Below are 20,189 nucleotides of genomic sequence, written 5' to 3' on the forward strand. Positions count from 1 at the left end.
ATGGTACTAGAAATGTTAGCTGTAGCAATAAGAGAAGAAAAAGAAATTGAAGGAATTAGAATAAGCAAAGAAGAAACTAAGTTATCACTCTTTGCAGATGATATGATGATATACTTAGAGAATCCCAGAGATTCAAGTAAAAAACTACTTTAAATAATAAACAATTTTGGCAAAGTTGCAGCTTACAAAATAAACCCACATAAATCATCTGCATTTCTATATATTACCAACAGAATCCAACAACAAGAGATAGACAGAGAAATCCCATTTAAAGCTATAGTAGACACTATAAAATTCTGAGAGTCTACCTGCTAAAACAAACCCAGGGACTATATGAACAAATTACAAAATACTTTTTGCACAAATATAGTCAGATCTAAGTAAGTGGAAAAACATCAGTTGCTCATGGTTAGGCTGAGCTAATGTAATAAAAATGACAATTCTATCTAAATTAATTTACTTATTCAGTGCCATACCAATCAAACTACCAGATAATTATTTTTTAAAGCTAGAAAACATAATATCAAAATTCATCAGGAAGAGCAAAAGGTCCAGAATATCAAGGGAACTAATGAAAAGAAATGCTAGGGAAGGTGACCTAGCCCTACCAGATCTCAAATTGCATTATAAAGCAGCAATCAACAAAACCACTTGGTACTGGCTAATAAACAGAGCGTAGACCAGTGGAATAAGTTATGTACTCAAGACACAGTAGTTAATGAATCTACTGTTTGATAAACCCAAGGACCTCAGCTTCTGGAATAAGAACTCACTTTTTGACAAAAATTGCTGGGAAAAATGTATAACAGTGTGGCAGAAACTGGGCATAGACCAATGCCTGATACCATACACAAGAATAAAGTCCACATGGTCTAGGTATAAAGATTGACACTGTAAACAAATTAGGGGAGCAAGGAATAGTGTATTTGTTAGATTTATGGAGAATGGAGGAATTTATGATCCAATGAGATAGAGAACATTATGAAGTGCAAAATGGATAATTTTGATTACACTAAACTGAAAAGTTTTTGCACAACCAAACCCAATGCAACCAAGATTAGGAGGGAATCAGAAAACTGAGAAAGAATTTTTGCAACTAGTGTCTATGATAAAGGTCTCATTTCTAAAGTATATAGAGAACTGACTCAAATATACAGGAATACAAGTCATTCCACAATTGATAAATGATCAAAGGATATGAACAGGGAATTTTCAGAGGAAGAAAATAAGACTATCTATAATCACATCAAAAATGCTCTAAATCACTATTGAGTAGAGAGATACAAATCAAAACAACTCTGAGGTACCACATTACACCTATCAGATTGGCTAACATGACAAAACAGGATGATGATAAATATTGGAGAAGATGTGGGAGAGTTGGAACACTAATTCCTTGGTGGTGGAGCTAACCATTCTGGAGAGCAATTTAGAACTATGCCCAAAGGACTACAAAAATGTGCATACCCTTTGTTCTAGCAATATCACTTCTGGGACTCTATCCCAAAGAGATCATAGAAATGGGAAAAGTCCCACATATACAATAATATTTATAGCATTTTTCTTTGTGGTGGCTGAAAACTGGAAATCAAGGGAATGTCCATCAATTGAGGAATGACTGAGCAAGTTGTGGTGTACGAATGTAATGGAATACTATTTTGCTGTGAGAACGATGAGCAGGAAGATTTCAGAGAAGCCTGGAAAGAGTTATATGAACTGATGCTGAGTGAAAGGAACAGAACCAGGAGAACTTTGTACATAGCAACAACTGCAATGTGAGAGGAATTTTTCTGGTAGACTTAGTACTTCACGGAAATGCATGGACTTAAAAAATTTCAAATGGTCTCAATGCAAAATGCCTTCCACATCCAGAGAAAGAACTATGGAATTGGATTGCAGATAGAAACAGACCATTTCTTTTTATTATGTTTTGTTTTGTTTTGTTTTATAGTTTTTCCCATTCGTTTTTATTCTTCTATGAAACACGCATTTGATAGGAGTGTAAAAAAAAGTCATTAGTTTCCATCTGCTCCATTCTACTCTTTAAGGAATTATTTTCTTCAGAGAGCTTTTGGACATCCTTTTCCATCTGGCCAATTCTGCTTTTTAAGGCATTCTTCTCTTCATTGGTTTTTAGGTTCTCTTTTGCTATTTGGGTTAGTTTATTTTTTTAGGTGTTATTTTTTCAGTAGTTTTGGGTGCCCTTTAGCAAATAGTTGACTTGCTTGTCATGACTTTCTTGCATCACTCTCATTTCTCTTCCCAAATTTTTCTCTACTTCTCTCACTTTCTTTTCAAAATCCTTTTTGAGCTCTTCCATTCCCTAAGACCAATTCATATTTCTCTTGGAGGCTTTGGATGTAGGAGCTTTGACTTTGTTGTCTCCTTGTCACCAAAGTAAGATTCTATAGTCTGATTCTTTTTCTAGTTTTTGCTCATTTTCCCATCCATTTACTTGACTTTGGAGGTCTTTATCAAGATCATTCTCTGCTTCCAGTGGGAGAGGGGGTACTGTCAGCTACTTGATCCCCCCATAATCTGTGGGCCTAGAGCTCCAGAAACAGCCACTGCCATGGCTGCCTCTCTGTTGTCTGTGGCTGGGGTCAGATCACACTCCTCTCTCACAGGTCCCACAGGTTTTTCCACTGACCTTCCAATTTGTCCTCTGCATTTGGGGGTTGTTAAGTCTGGAAACCACCACAGGTGCCAGAGATTCAGTCCCCCCAAGACCTGTTCAGGTTCCATTTGTGCCAGCTCAGCCCACAATAGACTGTGCTCTGCTCCCAGGATGGTGCAATAGACATTTCCCCTCGACCTTGCAGGCAGTTTTGGGCTGGAGATTTGCTTTACTCTGTCATTCTGTGGATTCTGCTTAGAGTCATTTTTTACAGGTATTTGGCTGGATTTGGGGGGAGAATTCTAGAAGTCCCTGCTTCTACTCCATTATCTTGGCTCCACCTCTGACTTTTATTATTTTTTTGTAAGAGATATTTTCTGTTATGTTTATATTTTTCCCAGTGTTAAAACAGCTCTATATTTCTGGTATAAATCCAATGTGAGAATAGTGAATGATCTTTAGAATTTGTTGATGTAGCCTCCTTGCATGTACTTTGTTCAATATTTTTGCATTAATATTCTTTACATAAATTAGTCCGAAATTTTCTTTCTTCATATCTCCTTGGTTTGGGTATTGGGACAATATTTCTCTCATAGAATAATTTCATAGGTTATCTTCTTTCTCTGTTTTTGCAACTTAATTTTTTCTAACACTGGAATTAATTATTAGAATATTTGATTGAACTCACTTATAAATCTGGTAGGAGATGATGGTTTTTCTCTTAGAGTCATTTCATCACTTATTCAAGTTTTTTCCCTGAAATTGGATTGTTCAAATGTTCTACTTTCTTGTTCTGTCAATCTAAGCATTTTTTGCAAGTATTCATATTTTTCATTTACCTTATTTATTTTGTTGGCATGCAATTTTTGTAATATGTTTTGTAATATTGGAGTTAATTATTAGACTATTTGATTGAATTCATTTGCAAGTTGAGCAGAACATGATTTTTTTTCTCTTCCAGTTGCTTCCTCATTTGTTCATTCCCCACCCCACCCCTCCCAAAATTGGAGTGTTTAAGTAATCTATTTCTTGTTTTGTCAACCTGAGTCATTTTTGGTATTCATCCATTTTACCTAATTTATCCATTTTGTTGGCATGCAATTTAGCAAAATAATTTCTAATTTCTCCTTACCTATTATAAATTCTCCCTTTTCATTTTGGATTTTTGTAATTTGGTTTTCTTTTCTTGTTTAAAAAATCAAAGTAGTTAATTTGACAATTCAGCAGCTTGTTTTCTTTATCAGCCCTATGGCTGTGGTGATATGGTTGTGGTGATAGTTTTGATTTTATTTGTCTCTTTGTTTTTCAGAATTTCTATTTTTCCAATTATTTGAGGGCTTTCATTTGTTGCTTTTCCAATTTTTAGAAAAAAATATGTGCCCAATTTATTATTTCTCTTTTTTAAGTGAAATAATAACTAGCATTTATACAGTGCTTTAAGATTTGTAAAGTGCTTTAACAATATCTCATCTAATGAAAATGTTTGGAAATCTCATGGCAAGAAAACTCATTTTGTTGCAATTTAGAATACAAGTCAATAAAAAGTTTATTCGTACACTGTTGCATGCCATAGCAGGCGAAAGCACCAATAGACACCTATTTCTCTATAGGACCCATTTCTTACAAGAACATGTAATATACAGAAAATGCATCATTGTGCTTGTTCACAATCAGTCATTGGCCTTGGTGCAATTTGTGGCATCTCAGGGGAAGAGAGACAGAAACTTTAAAATCTACTGGTCTATCATTGACTTTGGTGGGGGTACAAGACAGAATGAGCTCTATTTATCTTTTGGTTTACCTTGCACAAGAACTCATGTGAAAGAAAGGAAAGCATAAGCATAAAATATGACAGCCTACTTATACATGAAATGGAAGTTCTAAAATGCCATTATTCATATCAAGAAAAGGTAAATGTAGTACCTTTTTCGTCTGTCACCAGATTTTTTTTTCCTGTTAAAATCTCTCAGAGAGATCTAGCTATGACACTGAAGTTTTTCTATGTTGTCACATTCACAGTTTCTTAGATAAAATTATTGCTTCTATGATTTAATTATTCTTTGACCCATTCATGCTCTAGGATTATACTTTTTTAGTCTCCATTTAAATTGGAATCTTTTGTATTTCTCTTATTAATTACATTTTTGCATGTGTTGTGATTAGTGAAGGATGTATTTAATATTTATTTTTTTTAATTATTTGTTCATGGCTTTTTATGTCTTAACATAGTTTTTTTCTGGTAAAGATGCCGTACAAAGTATGTGTACTCTTTATAATTCCCATTCAGCAATGGACAAAGATATATTATTCCTAACTTTGCTAAAGTTCTATTCAGTTCCTTAAACTCTTTCCTGTTTATCTTGTTAGATTTCTCTAGTTTTAAAAAGAGCACACTAGTCCACAACAATTACTATTTTGCTATCTGACTCTCCTTAAAATTTCATAAGCTTTTCCTTGAATAATTAGATATTGTGTCATTTGGCACACATATTTATTATAAAAATTGTTTAATTATTTATTATACTTTTAAACGTAGTATAGGTTCCCTGCAAATTTCTTTTAACCATGTGTATGCTTTACTGTTGCTTTGTCTGAGGTCACAATTGCCATTCCTGGTTTTTTTTTATTTTAAATGTTTATTCATTTATTTTTAGTTTTCAACATGCATTTCCACAAAATTTCAAGTCCCAAATTTTCTCCCCATCTCTCCCCTCCCCCACCCTGTAACATCTTGCATTCTAATTACCCCTTCCCTCAATATGTCCTCCCTTCTTCCCCTCTCCCTCCCCTTATCCCCATCTTCTCTCTTTTCTTGTAGGGCAAAATAGATTTCTATACACCTGTATTTCTTATTTCCCAGCTGTATGCAAAAACTTTTCTCAACATTCATTCCTAATACTTTGAATTCCAACATCTCCCTCTTCCTCCCTCCCCACCTATCCCTACTGAGAAGGCAAGCAATTCAATATAGGCTATATATTTGTAGTTTTGCTAAAGACTTCTATAATAGCCATGTTGTGTAAGACTAACTATATTTCCCTCCATCCCACCTTCCTCCCCATTTATTCTATTCTCTCTTTTGACCTTGTCCCTCCCCATAAGTGTTTACTTCTAATTACTCCCACCTCCCTTTACCCTCCCTTCTATTATCCCCCTCACGCTACTTGTCCCCTTCTCCTCTACTTTCCTGTAGTGTAAGAAAGATTTTCATAACAAGTTGAGTGAGCATGCTATTCCCTCCTTAAGACAAATGTGAAGAGAGTAAGCTTCACTTTTTCCCTCTCACCTCTTCCTTTTTCTTCTCCATTGAATAAGTATTTTTGCCTCTTTTATGAGTGATAATTTGCCCCATTCCATTTCTCCCTTTCTCCTCCCAATATATTCCTCTCTGACCCCTTAATTTTATTTTGTATAGATTTCACTCCTTCTTATTCAACTCACTCTGTGCTCTCTGTATATATGTGTGTGTGTGTGTGTGTGTGTGTGTGTGTGTGTGTGTGTGTGTATAATCCCTCCAACTACCCAAATACTAAGAAAAGTCTCAAAAGGTACAAATATTATCTTTCCATGTAGGAATGTAAGCAGTCCAACTTTAGAAAGTCTTTTATGATTTCTCTTTCCTGTTTATCTTTTCATGCTTCTCTTGATTCTTGTGTTTGCAAGTCAAATTTTCTTTTCAGGTCTGGTGTTTTCATCAAGAATGCTTGAAAGTCCTCTCCATTTTCCCCCCTGAAGTATTGTACTCAGTTTTCCTGAGCAGGTGATTCTTGGTTTTAATCCTACTTCCTTTGACTTCTGGAATGTCATATTCCAAGCCCTTTGTTCCCTTAATGTAGAAGCTGCCAGATCCTGTGTTATCCTGATTGTATTTCCACAACATGCAAATTGTTTCTTTCTAGCTACTTGCAATATTTTCTCCTTGATCTGGGAACTTTGGATTTTGGCTACAATATTCCTCGGAGTTTCTCTTTTGGGATCTCTTTTTAGAGGTGATTTGTGGATTATTTCAGTATTGTTTTACCCTCTGGTTCTAGAATATCAGAGCAGTTTTCCTTGATAATTTCATGAAAGATGATGTCTAGGCTCTTTTTTTGATCATAGCTTTCAGGTAGTCCCATAATTTTTAAATTGTCTCTCCTGGGTCTATTTTCCAGATCAGTTGTTTTTCCAATGAGATATTTCACGTTAACTTCCATTTTTTCATTCTTTTACTTTTGTTTTGTAATTTCTTGGTTTCTCATAAAATCATTAGCTTCCATCTGCTCCTTTCTAATTTTTGAAGAACTATTTCCTTCAGTGAGCTTTTGAACCTCCTTTTCCATTTGACTCATTCTGCTCTTTAAAGCATTCTTCTCCTCAATGGCTTTTTGGGACTCCTTTGCCATTTGAATTAGTTAATTTTTTAAGGTGTTAATTTCTTCAGTATTTTTTGGGTCTCCTTTAGCAAGCTGTTGACTTGCTTTTCATGATTTTCTTGCATCACTCTCATTTCTCTTCCCAATTTTTCCCTGCTTCTCTTCCTTGATTTTCCAAATCCTTTTTGAGCTCTTCCATGGCCTAAGACCATTGCATATTTATTTTGGAGGTTTTGCATGCAGAAGCTTTGACTTTTAGGTCTTCCTCTGAAGACCTAAATTGTTCCTCCTCATTTGAAAGGATGGAAGAATATGCCTTCTCACCAAGAAGGTAACCTTCTATTGTCATTCTTTTTCCCTTTTTTGGGCATTTTAGCAGCCAGTTGCTTGACTTTTGAGTTCTTTGTCAGGGCCAACTTCAGGGCTGGGATTCAGATCAGCTGCTCAATTCCCCCAGGGGCTCTAGGTGGAGGACTCCAAAAATGGAAGTTGCTGCTGCCATGGCTGCTGCCAGGTGTCCAGACTACACTCCCCTCTCCTAGGTGAAGGAGTCCTCCCACTGACCTTTTTAGCTGTCTGTGGCATGTGGGTTGAGCAATCTGGGAACTACTGCTTCCTGTGAAGTCTGCTCAGGGTCCTGTCCCTGCCACATCGGACTGCACTGCATGCACTCCATGCTTCCTGGGCTGTGCTGCTTGTGCTCGCCATTCCTATTTTTCTCAGATTACTCTGTTGCATTATAGATTCTACCAAAGCCCCATGTAATGCCAGTGCAATACCCATAGCAGCTGCAATGGATAGTGTATTTCCAGGGTAAATTTGTAAAATATAAACTCTCTTCCTCCAAGACAAAACCAAAATATTTATTCAGATACCAGAAAGCCAATTCCACCATGGTAACAAAGAAGTTTGTGCACATTACCAATACAGGGAACACTGCCATCCCCAAACATTCCTTCCATTAGGCCTCCCCACAAGCAAGCTCCCACAGGGCAAAATTCCTCCCTCCCTCAGGCTGGGCCAAAGCTCAAAGTGGGTCACATGGGCCAGGGAAGATCTTCAAATTCCCTTACCATTGGCCCATCATCTTAAGTCCATGTGAATATTTGTTTTAAGCGTATTTCTTATGAAGAACCATTTTCTAATTCTTTCTGCCACTCTTCTGTGTTTTACAGGAGAGATCATACCATTTACTTTCACAGATAATATCACTGATTATTTTCCCCTTAATCCTAGTTTCTTAAAGAAAACATTCTATTTTTGGCCTCTACCTCCCTCTTTCTGTTAAAAATTAAATGGGGCATGAGAGGAAGGGAATGAGATCAGCACTAGCAATCTTTAATTGGAGTTATCAGACCCTACTCCTTTGCCCTTTCTCTCTTCAGCCCAGACAAAGATTTTTACCCTTTTCCCATCAATTCAGTACTCTCTTTATAATATACCCTCCACAATTGAAATATGTTTTGTTTGTGACTAATCCTTACCCAAGTATCAATTCTTTCTTAAATTCTGTCTTTTCTTCATTCTTTCCCCACTTATTTACCTGTTGAATTTTCATTTAATTTAGTTATACACTAAATTATGTATTTTTTCAACCTTGTTATGCTTGGTTCAGAGGATAATGAATTTATGAGAGCCTTCCTTCACCTATCCACTTATCCAGTCTTCATATTCCTAGTTCCTCCCTCTTATTCTTCATTTGTTTATTGGTTTATTCCTTTTCTCTTCCCTTTTCTTTACTCTCTAAACAACAACAAAACAGAGCAAAACTATGTTCATGGCCTGAATTTATCTTTCTTTGATCTCTTTTACTCTTGGAGGCTATGAGATTCTGAAATGACAATGATCCCTTCTCCTTTGAATAGGATATAAGCACTTCTGCATCATTTAGGCCCTTTAAAAAGTCCAAATGTATTTATCCTTCCAAGTTTCTCTCATCTCCGCTGATTGTAATTCAGAGTTTATTTCCCACTGTGGTTTTCTTGGAAGGAATGCTTAAAAGTCATTTATTCTAGTAAAAGTATATTTTTTGCTTATCGGACTAAGTTTAGCTTTTTAAGATGTCATTCTTATTTGAGAGCATCTTCTTTTGCTTTTCCATGTTATAATATTTCTGCAAAGTCTTGTGTGATACTGGTTGCCATTTTCTCCTAGTCAATCATTTTCTTCCTGTCTGCTTATATTTTTTTCTTTGACTTGGAAACTCTGGATTTTGACTGATAATCATTTGTATTATCATTTTAAGGATTCTTTCAGGAGATAACTTCCTGATTCTTTATATTTTCATTTTGCTCACTTGTTCTAATATTTCCAGACAGTTTTCATTTATGATATTTTGAAATATCATATCAAGAGGGGTTGTTTTTGTTTAATTGGTCATAACCGTTGTTTTCTGCGAATCCAGTATTTCTTGAATTGTTTCCTTATCTTGTTTTCAAAGTCACTTTTTTATACTAAAAAATTCATGATTCTATTTTTTTCAATACCTTACCTTCTATTATTCTTATGATATCTGTCAGGGTTCTCTGCTCCTCCTACAACAGGAATGCCACAAGAATTACATTTCCTTAGAAGTTCCAAACCTGTCCTTGGGACTTAATTGGCCTTTGCCTCTCTTGATACAACTTCTTGGTCACCTAAGGAAATAAAACATTCCCCTCCTCCCTCCCCCCACCACACATGCCCCACATGGTCAGGGCCTCTCTGGATGAGTGGATATTTGAAGACCATACAAGTCATCCTATTCTGCCCTGCTGACCAGACAAGTTTCCATATTGAGAAGAAGGGGATCATGTGTATAGAAGCTAAATGCCTCTGCATCTTTGTTACATATGCTTACTTTATTTGGGCAAAGTAAACCTCTTTTTGTTAACTTCTCAGTGTTTTACAAATGTCTCATTTTTACCCTAAATTTGAACCTGAACAGGGTGCTTGTAGCTGAGTCAGTTAGATGGTACAATGGATAGAATGGTGGGCTTTGAGTCAGGAAGACCTGAATTCAAATCCAGCCTCAGACACTTACTAGCCATGTGACCTTGGCAAGTTACTTAATCACTCTTGTCTACCTCAGTTTCCTCAACTACAAAATGGAGATAATAATTATACTTACCTTACAGGGTTATTGGGAAGATCAAATGAGATAGTATGTGTAAAACACTTAGTCAGTGCCTGGCACCTAGTAGGCACTATATAAATGCTTTTCCTCTTCCTTTCCCCAGCTGTTGTCAGGCATACCCCTAATAGTTGTATTACTGAATGTTGAGGTTTTTTTAATCCCATTTTTTTTTTTTAGTATGTTCTCTAAGATCTTCCACTTTTTGCTTCAGATTTTTTATTCTCTCTTAATGCTCTAATTTCTTGCTGTGACTCTTCATTCATTTCTTCCATTCACTCTTGTCTTTATTGTTTCTGAAGTTCTACTTGTAATTATTGCAGCATTATTTTCATCTTATGGATTGATGCTGTGCTGGAACTTCCTTCCACTCCCATTAAAGTCCAGGTGTCACTTCATTGCCACAGTGCTAGAATAGGTAGTTGCATCCTAACACTATCTCTCATATTTTAGTCCCTAGCTGGGAAACTGCCCAAGATCAGGCCCTACCAATCAATCAGTAATTCAATCAACAACAACAGTAAGTTTAGCATTTGCTGAGTATGTACTATATGCCTGGCTAAATGTTGGTTATCAAATAAGGAAATAGCCATCTTCTGGTGTAGACATGACCTATATCTTGTGCTGACCTAAGGCTTGTTTCCTGGACCAGACCCGATCAAAGCCTATACTGACCTCAGCTCATCCTTTGGCATATCCTAGACCTGAAGCTCATGATAGACTTCATGCCTTGTCCACACAAGCAGGAAATTTTCAGTCTTTAGATTACCTTCAGATTTTAGTCTATCTCTTGGTATTATCATGAGCTAGATAGTAGAGCATACTGGTGCTTCTCTTTTATTTTGTTGAATCTTTGTTTCTGCTAGAGCTCTTCTCCATCATTTATTAACATAATGCCTGGCATGTAGTAGGTGCTTAAGAAATTATGGTGATGGTGGCAGTGGTGAGTCATTTTTCAGTCGTATCCAACTCTTCATGATCCCATTTGGGGTTTTCTTGACTGAGATACTAGAATGGTTTGCCATTTCCTTCTCCACTTCATTTTACAGATGAGGAAACTGAGGCAAACAGGATGAAGTGACTTGGCCAAGGTCACACAGTTAGTAAATGTCTGAAGCCAGATTTGAACTCAGGAAGATGAGTCTTCCTGACTTCAGGCCCAGTATGTTATCCACCACACCATCTGGCTACCCCTAATAAATGTTTATTGAATTTAATTGAATTGGCTTGGCTGGAACTTTTCATGTCACTATCTTTGCCAGAAGGTCCAAAGCCATTGCATTCTAGCAATTTGTAATTGCTCTGCCACCCATAACTTCTTCTGTTATACTTGAATTTGTAAGCCTCCAAAATAAGAGGAAAAATTATGCTCCCACACACTGTCTCACTAAGTCCAGAGTGAAAGTTGTCCTTAATAAATAGACTGACCTTGCTTTTACCGTTGTTATTTTGTATGAAAAGATGTAACACAAAGATTGCTGGACTTAAGAAGTTCAAATACTACCTCTAACATGGAGAAAATGTATCTAACCCTTTGAATCTCAAGCAGCTCTATAATATTTATCTACCAATAGGTACTGACATTGTGTGGGAAAATTAATGTTAATATTTGGTACTTTTTTCCACAGGTATAGAACGAGTACCAAAAACTATGTTATTTTCAATACCAGAACAACTGTAAGTATCTACTGCTTTGAGTTTTTTAAATTAAAGTTGAATGATAATGTTTATTTGTACAGAATTGTATAAATGAACTGAGGACAAATCCAAACAGACATCATCTTGGCATTCCACTATTAGTAGCTTTCACTTGCTGCTCTTCCCCAATTTAAAGATTTCTCCCTACATTTCGGTCATGGAGGAGTCTTAATTTTATGGTTTTTCTTCATTCAGTTAGAAAAAGTAAAATCCTCAGATGCAGCCCTAATACTGAAGACTTACTTGTCTTTAGAGTCTGATTCCAATGGGATGGTTATTCCATCCTTTCTTTGATCTGTTTCAAAAAGTTTCCTTGTTTCCACACTAGTTACTTACGTATTTTTAACTAGTCACTGAACTAAACTTGTAACAACCTTAACAAAGACAACTTTGAAAGGACAGGGGGAAAGGAATGAACATTTATTACATGCCTACTGTGTGCCATGTGCCATCCTAAACACTTTACAATTATTTCATTCAATTCTTACAACAATCTTGTGAGGTAATCCCCATTTTAAAACTCAGGAAACTGAGGCAGACAGAGGTCAAATGACTTATCCAGGGTCACACAGCTAAGAAGTGTCTGAGAACAATTTGAACTTAGGTCCTCCTGATTCCAGGCATGGCACTCCATCCACTGCACCACCTAGTTATCCTAATTATATTTATAGAGACATATATAAAAATGTGTCTGATGACAGCAGTTTGTCAGAAAAGGATCTTAGCCTCTAAGAGCTACTTAACATACCTACTGTGCACCTCCTTCCTTAAGCGGGAAAGTATTTTGCACCTACTGGCTTTGCTGATGAGATAGGGTAAAGGGGAACTGAGGTTCAGAGTAAGACCTCTTGTCCCAATTCAGGTATTAGTTAGAGAAGTGAGGAGTCCTTCCTTTGGGATTCTGGGTTCATCCTCCCAGCCCTTTCTTTCCACACACCCTAAGAGGAATCTTGGGAGGTAAGGGAGTTTTAGATACTTTGTCCAGAGTTTATAAACTAAGGCATCCTGATATAATGCCAAAAGTCTAGCATATTAAAGATAATTCCTCTGAGATGCTTCAGGAATGGCAAGAACTCTGGAGGCAAAAATGAAGTGAAGCAAGGTTTATTCAGCATATACTCATGACCAGAACAGCCCAGAGACTGGATCATAAAAGAGGAACTTACAGCAGTAGGAAAACAGAGTGCAGATTAGTTCCCTTTTTCCTCAACAAGGGGGTTGATATGGCAAGAACTAGATACCCAATCAGCCCTCCTCAAGCTGGGTGGGAGGAGGGATACCATTGACTAATGATGAAAGGGCTCAGATCTTGATATACTAATTAGGCAATTCTAGAGTTCAGGAGAAGAAAATGAGGTTGGTGACCTCGCACAGCCCTTCCTCATTCAAATCAAAGTCAACTACAAGTCATGTCATTATCTTGATGTCATGATCCTCTTCAAGAACCAAGGACAAACACAACCTGTGAGTGAGTAGCAGCTTCTCTCCTCTCCTCCCCTCTCGTCTTCTGTCCTCTCCTCACCTCTCCTCTTCTCTCCTCTCCTCTCTTCTCCTCCCTTTTCCTCTGGGTGTTCTACTCAGAGGAAGGTACACTCCATGGCCAAAAGCTGCCTTTTTTCCTTTGGGTTTACTGGCTACATTTCTTGTTCAAAGACCAAACTTTAAACCCAATTCACTCTGGAGCTCATGGACTGGACAAGTCCCTACCCACCTAGGACAGAGTGAATGTAAGTACTAAATAGTAATTCTCTTTTACCCAGAAATCCTTAGGGTCTTCCCTTCCCAGTTTGATTTTTTATTTATTAAAAGGATTACTCCCTTGAGTAACTACTTAAAGAAGCCTATTCATTGAATGGATGTGTTTCACTCAAAGTGAGAATGTGATAAAACCTTAGCCTGAAAGGGTCAGGGTCTCACATTGCATCCTGGGCCATCTCCAATTGTCCTGATAAATATCAGGCCACTGGACCCTGATGGTGACCTTGTTGACCTTGCATAGTCCTCCCTCACTCAAATCAAAGTCAACTGCAAGTCATGTCATCATCTTGATGTCATGGTCCTCTTCAAGAACAAAGGACAAACACAAGGCAACCCTAAACTGTCAGGGAAAGATCAATAGTGAAGAAGCCAGGCCATTTTGACACTCTGCAGGGCACCCCAGAGTAGTTGATCAAAAGTTAATATATAGAGCCTTTTTGATGAGATGGAACTTAAAATCAACTAAGAGCTTTTTAAGGGTGATTTTGACTAAGTACAACTTCTGCTTTTAGCATCATCTTTAGATCACCAACTTTTTGCCACCAGTAAGATACAACTCCACAGTACAAATTATCAGTGGATAGGAATTCTGATTTTCAACGATTTCTTAATCACAAAACTTTGTTTACCGTTCCCTTTCCCACAGAGACATAGTTACTTACTTGTGGGCATAGTCAAAACATAACAAGGTAGGTGGTCTATGAGAATCTGTGGTGTCTGTCTTAGTTTTGATGAAATATTCCCATGGACAGTGTTTATGTGTCCTTGCTTATTGTTAAGCAGAAAAAAAAATCTGTGCATATGTACAGTCATTATATAATGGACACTGTCTCAGTAATGGTCTAAAATGCTCTAAGCAAATTCTAGAGTATATCCTATATCCTAATACTATGATACATGCTTTTATTTCTTTGAAAGGCATGATCTTATATGACATTTTCTTCAGTTTGTTGACGTCCTGCTCTCTATATCTCCTCCATGAGGGCTAAGTGCTAAGTGCCTTCTTTGCATCAACAAGGTAATATGGTGGCCTTGGCCCTAGTTGCTAACAAAATGATAGAAGTTGAAAGGAATTCATTTGCCTTAACTTAACTATTAGGTGACCCTGGAAATCATTCATCAAAGGGAATAAAGAATGAGGTTAAAAAAATGTCATCACATTTGCCTGAGGGGTCTCTATTATAGTGAATGAGTATGGTGTTTGGTCCCAGCCTAACACAAGAGCTAAAATTGAGTTTGCTGCCTCCCATACCTGTTAGGTAGAACACTCTCACAAGAGAAATAATTGTCTCTTTTATGAAGACGAGTCCCCTAGCCTCAGATAACAGTTGAATAGATGGTAGGAACAGGTTTTTGCAAAACTAGCGAATGACAGATTCAGTGGCAAAGAGAAATGGTAGTTGCAAAAAATATCAATGATCCAAAGTTGGTTGCTGGAAAATGGAATCATGAGAGCTGTCCTGAGGATGGTTCCTTTTCCCAATGACATTGAATTTGTGAGAGAGTTTACCCCTTTGTAAGGTAGGCACAGAGAAGCATTATTCTACTTGATTGTTACTTGCCATTTACTTTTATATTCTGTCTTAATTAAAAGCTTTGCTGTTTTATCTGTGGTTCCTGTCTGGTGTGTTGCAGCAAATTCAACAGATAGGGTCAAGATAGCCTGGAGGGGGTTGCACAGAGAAGGATTATGCTACTTGTTTACTACTTGTCTTTTACTGTTATATTCTGTCCTAATTAAAAGCTTTGATATTTGATTTATGGTTCCAGCCTGGTCTGTTGTAGCAAATTCAAGAAATAGGATCAAGTCAACAAGTATTTATTAAGCTCTGACTGTGTGCCAGCCCCTATTGTTCTAAGTGCTGGAGATGCAAAAAAAAAAAAAAAAAAAAAAAAAAAAAAAGGCAAAAAATAGTCTCTGCCTAATGGAAAAGACAACATGCAAGCAACTCTGTACAGACAGGATATATACAAGATAATATGAAAATAATCCCATTTGAAAGGCACAAACATTAAGGAAGACCAGGAAAGGTTGCTTGTAGAGCACTATACCTGAAGGAAGCCAGGAAAACCAGAAAGTGGAGATGAAGAGGGAGAGAATTACAGACAGGGGAAAGTACATGGAGTAGACAGAGGGAGTGACTTGTGAGAGGGACAGCAAGAAATCCAATGCTATTAGATCAAAGAGTCAATGGAGGGAGACAAATAATAAGAAATTTGGAAAGGTAGAAAAGGGCTCAAGTTGTGAAGCAGAGTGTCTTATATTTGACCCTGGAGGTAACAGGGAGTCACTGAAGTTTATTATTATAGGAGGAGAGGGTAGTCAGTCTTGGACTTTAGGAAGGTCGGTTTGATAAATGAACAAGGATAGACTGGAGTAGTGAGAGATAAGGGGCAGAGACCAACCAGAACGCTATTGCAATAATCCAGAAATGAAATGATGAAGGCCTATATCAATATGATGGCAGTATAAGAAAAGAGAAGGGAGCAAATATGAGAGATGTTATGAAGGTAGACTAGATAAGACTTGGTTACTTATTGAATATGGGGAATGAGAGTGAAGAGTTGGTGATGACACCTAGGTTGTGAACTTGAATTACTGGGAAGACAGTGGTACCCTTGACAATAATGGGGAAGTTAGGGAAGGGTATGTGTTGGAGGAAGTGATAATGAGTTCAGCTGGGGAGACATTTGATACTTATTTGTACAAAATGAATAATTAAGGGATGCACAGTCATGAGTCCACAACCAGAACACTAAAAGAATATTTTTGAATATTTGGTGTCAAGCTAAGACAGAAGCATTTGAGGTTTTGTGGGTTGTGTTTTTGAGACGTTGAGATTGTAATTTTGTTGCAGTTTACTTTTTCTATCAAAAGTTCTGTCAACAATCCAGGCAACTCGATTTAAACAACAAATGTATAATTGTGTTAGAAACATTTTGTGTTTTCCTAAAGTGGCATTAGCACCATGGCCATGGAATCATTAGAGATGGTGCTTGTTGTTGGGACTTCCAGGGGTGGGGAACCTGTGGCCTGAAGGCCACACATGGCCCTCTAGGTCCTCAAGTGCAACCATTTGACTGAAACCAAACTTTACAGAACAAATCCAATGTGGAAGGAGGGAGGAAAGAAGGGAAGGAAGGAAATGAGGAAGGAAAGGAAGGAGGGAGGAAGAAAGGAAGGGAGGGAGGAAGATTGCTGCCCAATTGAGTCCCCAGTGGATCAGCTACTACTACGCACAGATTGTTGTTTGTCTTTCATTCTTGAAGAGGACCAACGATATCAGGAGGGTGATGTCTTGACTTGTAAGTGAATTGGATTTAAGTGAGGCAAGGGTGTGCAAAGTCACCAGCCTCAGTCTCTCCTGCAGGGACATCTGAGTCCTGTGCCAAGACACAGGTCAGGGTAACTAGAGATAATAGATCTGGAGAGATGTAAAGTACTAAGGAAAACACAGAAGGAAGAGGATGATGCAGTCACAGAATCATAGAACTTCAGATTTGGAAGGAACTTAAGAGGCCATCAAGTCAAATCATATCCAAAATAGAATTTCTTCTATGGTACCCCCTACAAGTCCATCCAGACTTTTGTTGATGACCTTTAGGGAAAGAGAACTCATTACTTCCCTAGGCAAGCAGTTCCTCTTCTGGACAGTTCTTATATTTAGAAAGTTTGTCCTGAGATCAAGCCTAAATTTACCTCTTTGAGACTTCAGTCTCAAAGTTTTGCCTTCTGAAGCCAAACAGAACTAATCTAATTTCCCTTCCACATGACATCTATTCATATTCTTAAAGCTATTGATCATGCCCCTCCCCCTTACTTTCTCTTTTCAAAGCTAAATACCTTCATTTCCTTCATATGATCCTCATATGACATAGATTTGGGATATTTCACTATACCATTTTCCTTCTTCTGAATGCTATCAGGTTTATCAATGTCCTAATAGGTAATGATCAAAACTCAATACTGTTTTCCAGATGAGGTCACAAAGAGTCAAACATGACTGAAAAAATGACTGAACAATTGTTCTTAGTCTACTACTTTATGAGATGCTTTTTACTATGTACCATGGCCTCCAAAGTTGCAATGGGTATATAACTCTATCATATTTGGATTAAAGGATATGCACCTAAAATTGTTCTTTGGCATCAATTATGATTTACAGGGGTTACACATTTTACTGCTAGGGGAAACCTAGGCGATTGAGGGGTTTGAGTCACTTGATATTCGTACTATGTATTCATCATAACTTTCAGACTCCTCTGTAATTTAAACCATTCTGATTGGATACATTACATTTATACTCAGTGGTCTTGGGGTTTGGTTTTTTGCTTTGTTCGTTTTTTCACTAGACCTACCTGATTTTTTTCATTAATATATGGAACTCCTATTCAGGAAACCTCCCCAATAGTACAGATTAGTATCTATTCTATGAAACAATAAACATTTATTAATCACTTACTATGTGCCATGCACTATGCTACTCTACAACTTAGAGTCTTCGAGATTTGCTCAAGAGTTTAAATGACTTGCCCAGGTTTGTATAGCCAGTCCAACCAGTATGTTTAAGGGATGGGACTTGAATCCACTTCCTCCCAACTTTGAGACCAGCTCAATAATCAACAAGCATTTTAAAGTATTTACTATGTATCAGGTTTTGTGCTAAGTACTAGGGATACAAAGAAGAACAAAAAAACCTAGATTCTGTCTTAAAATGCATACTAATGTTTGAGACATCTTAGGGATAACTAAATTTATACAAGATACATACACAATAGAGATGAATTCCACGAGCCAAGATGACAGAGTCAACAGTAAATCACTATAACTTTCCCATATTCACCTCCAAACAACCATAAAATAGCACAAATCCTGGAACAGCGGAATGAGCAAAAAGATGGGGTGAAATAATCTTTTAGCCCAAGAAACTTGGAAGATTGGCAAGAAAGGTTTGTCTTACTTAGGTAAAAGGGGAGTGCACTGCAGGACAGGAAGCATCCCAGCAAGTCAGCAGCAAGCCCCACCTTAGCAAACCAGCAAGTGATCCTCAGCCCCAGTGTTTTGGAGCAGGTAAACACCCCCCATGTGCCTCATCATGGCTAGGGGAATAGGTAGACTCCAGCTCTGAGAACCCCACATATTTCAGCATAGTTCTGGGCAAATAGATAAACTCCATCAGACAGATCTCCATGTGTTTCAACAGAGCCCCAAGCAAACAAGTAGGTATCAACCCTACAGGATTCTAAACAAATAGAAAGCCACTAGCACCAGGCCCCCACTACATGCTTCAGCATAATCCCAGGCAAATAGGCAGCCACCAGTAACCAGACCCCTACTTGCTTCAGTGTAGCTCAGAGAAATGCAGAAACACACCCAGTGGCCTCAGCACATGACAGACACCAGCATTAAGACCACAGTTCCTCATCATATAACCTGTCAGTCCTCTCTAGCCCCAGCAGTGCCTGCCACCACTACCCCACCACCTTAGTGCAGTACCAGACATGAAGGCCCCACAGAGGCCTCAGAGCAACATTAGCACAATATCGGGTAACCAGCCAAAGCCTTAACCACTGGCACAAAAAGCCTGAGATAGAGCCCTTTCTACCCTGGATGCAGAGCTGAAATTTAAAAGAAAGGAAAAAGACAAAATAATATAATAATCTGACCACAAAGTCTTATTATGGTGACAAGGAAGACCAAGACACAAACTCAGAAGAGGACAACAATGTCAAAACCCACTCAAAGAAAAGTGAAAAGTGGTCTCAAGCCCAGAAAGTACCCATGAAATAGCTCAAAAAGGACCTTAAAAATCATTTAAGAGAGGTAGAAGAAAAAAGTGTGAAAAGAAATGAGAGTGATGCACGATAATTATTTTTTTAAAAGAGTCAACAGCTTTTTAAACTGCTTCAAAGGTAGAACTGGAAAAATGGAAAGGAGACACAAAAATCTGCTGAAGAAAACAACTCCTTAAAGAGTATAACTGGCCAAATGGAAAAGAAAGTGTGAAAGGTAATTGAGGAAAACAACACCTTACAAGTTGAAATTGGGCAAGAGAAGCTAATGACTCTATGAGACATCAAGAATCAAACAAATTCAAAAGAATGAAAAAATGGAAGAAGATTTAAAATACCTCTTGTGAAAAATGACTGACCTGGAAAGTAGATCCAGGAGAGACAGTGTCAGAATCATTGGACTACCTGAAAGCCATAGTCAAAATGAGGACCTGGACAGAATCTTTCAAGAAATGATTAAGGAAAATTACCCTGATATCCTGGAACCAGAGAGTAAAATATTCATTGAAAGAATCCACATATCACCTCAGGAAAGATAACTCAAAATAAAAGCTCCAAGGATCACTATAGCCAAATTTCAGGACTATCCAGTCAAGGAAAAAATACTACAAGTGGCCAAAAAGAAATAATTCAAATATCAGGTTGTCACAATCAGGATTACACAGGATTTGGCAACTGCAACATCAAAGGATCAGAGGTCATGGAACATGATATTCTGGAAGACAAAGGCTCTGGGACTACAACCAAGAATCAGTTACCCAGAAAAATCATGCATGATACATCAAGGGGGAAAACAGTCATTCAATAAAATAAAAGGATTTCAGGTTTTCTTAAGGAGAAGACTAGAACTAAATAA

At 37.6% G+C, this 20,189-nt stretch overlaps 1 protein-coding gene across 3 annotated transcripts in view; it reads left to right on the forward strand.

Annotated features, from left to right (window-relative positions):
- The window catches only part of CATSPERE (catsper channel auxiliary subunit epsilon), a 212,718-nt gene that overhangs the window by 15,309 nt on the left and 177,220 nt on the right, over positions 1-20,189 (forward strand). For 2 of the 3 annotated variants that reach the window (XM_072647630.1, XM_072647632.1), the window contains exon 2: positions 11,713-11,761. In XM_072647630.1, the coding sequence (XP_072503731.1) occupies positions 11,713-11,761 (49 nt within the window). Of the gene's footprint in view, positions 1-11,712; positions 11,762-14,458; positions 14,559-20,189 lie in introns of all 3 variants that reach the window. The other variant, XM_072647631.1, reaches the window with a different exon arrangement.

Source organism: Notamacropus eugenii, chromosome 2 (genome assembly GCF_028372415.1).
Source record: "Notamacropus eugenii isolate mMacEug1 chromosome 2, mMacEug1.pri_v2, whole genome shotgun sequence".
Lineage (NCBI taxonomy): Eukaryota > Metazoa > Chordata > Mammalia > Diprotodontia > Macropodidae > Notamacropus > Notamacropus eugenii.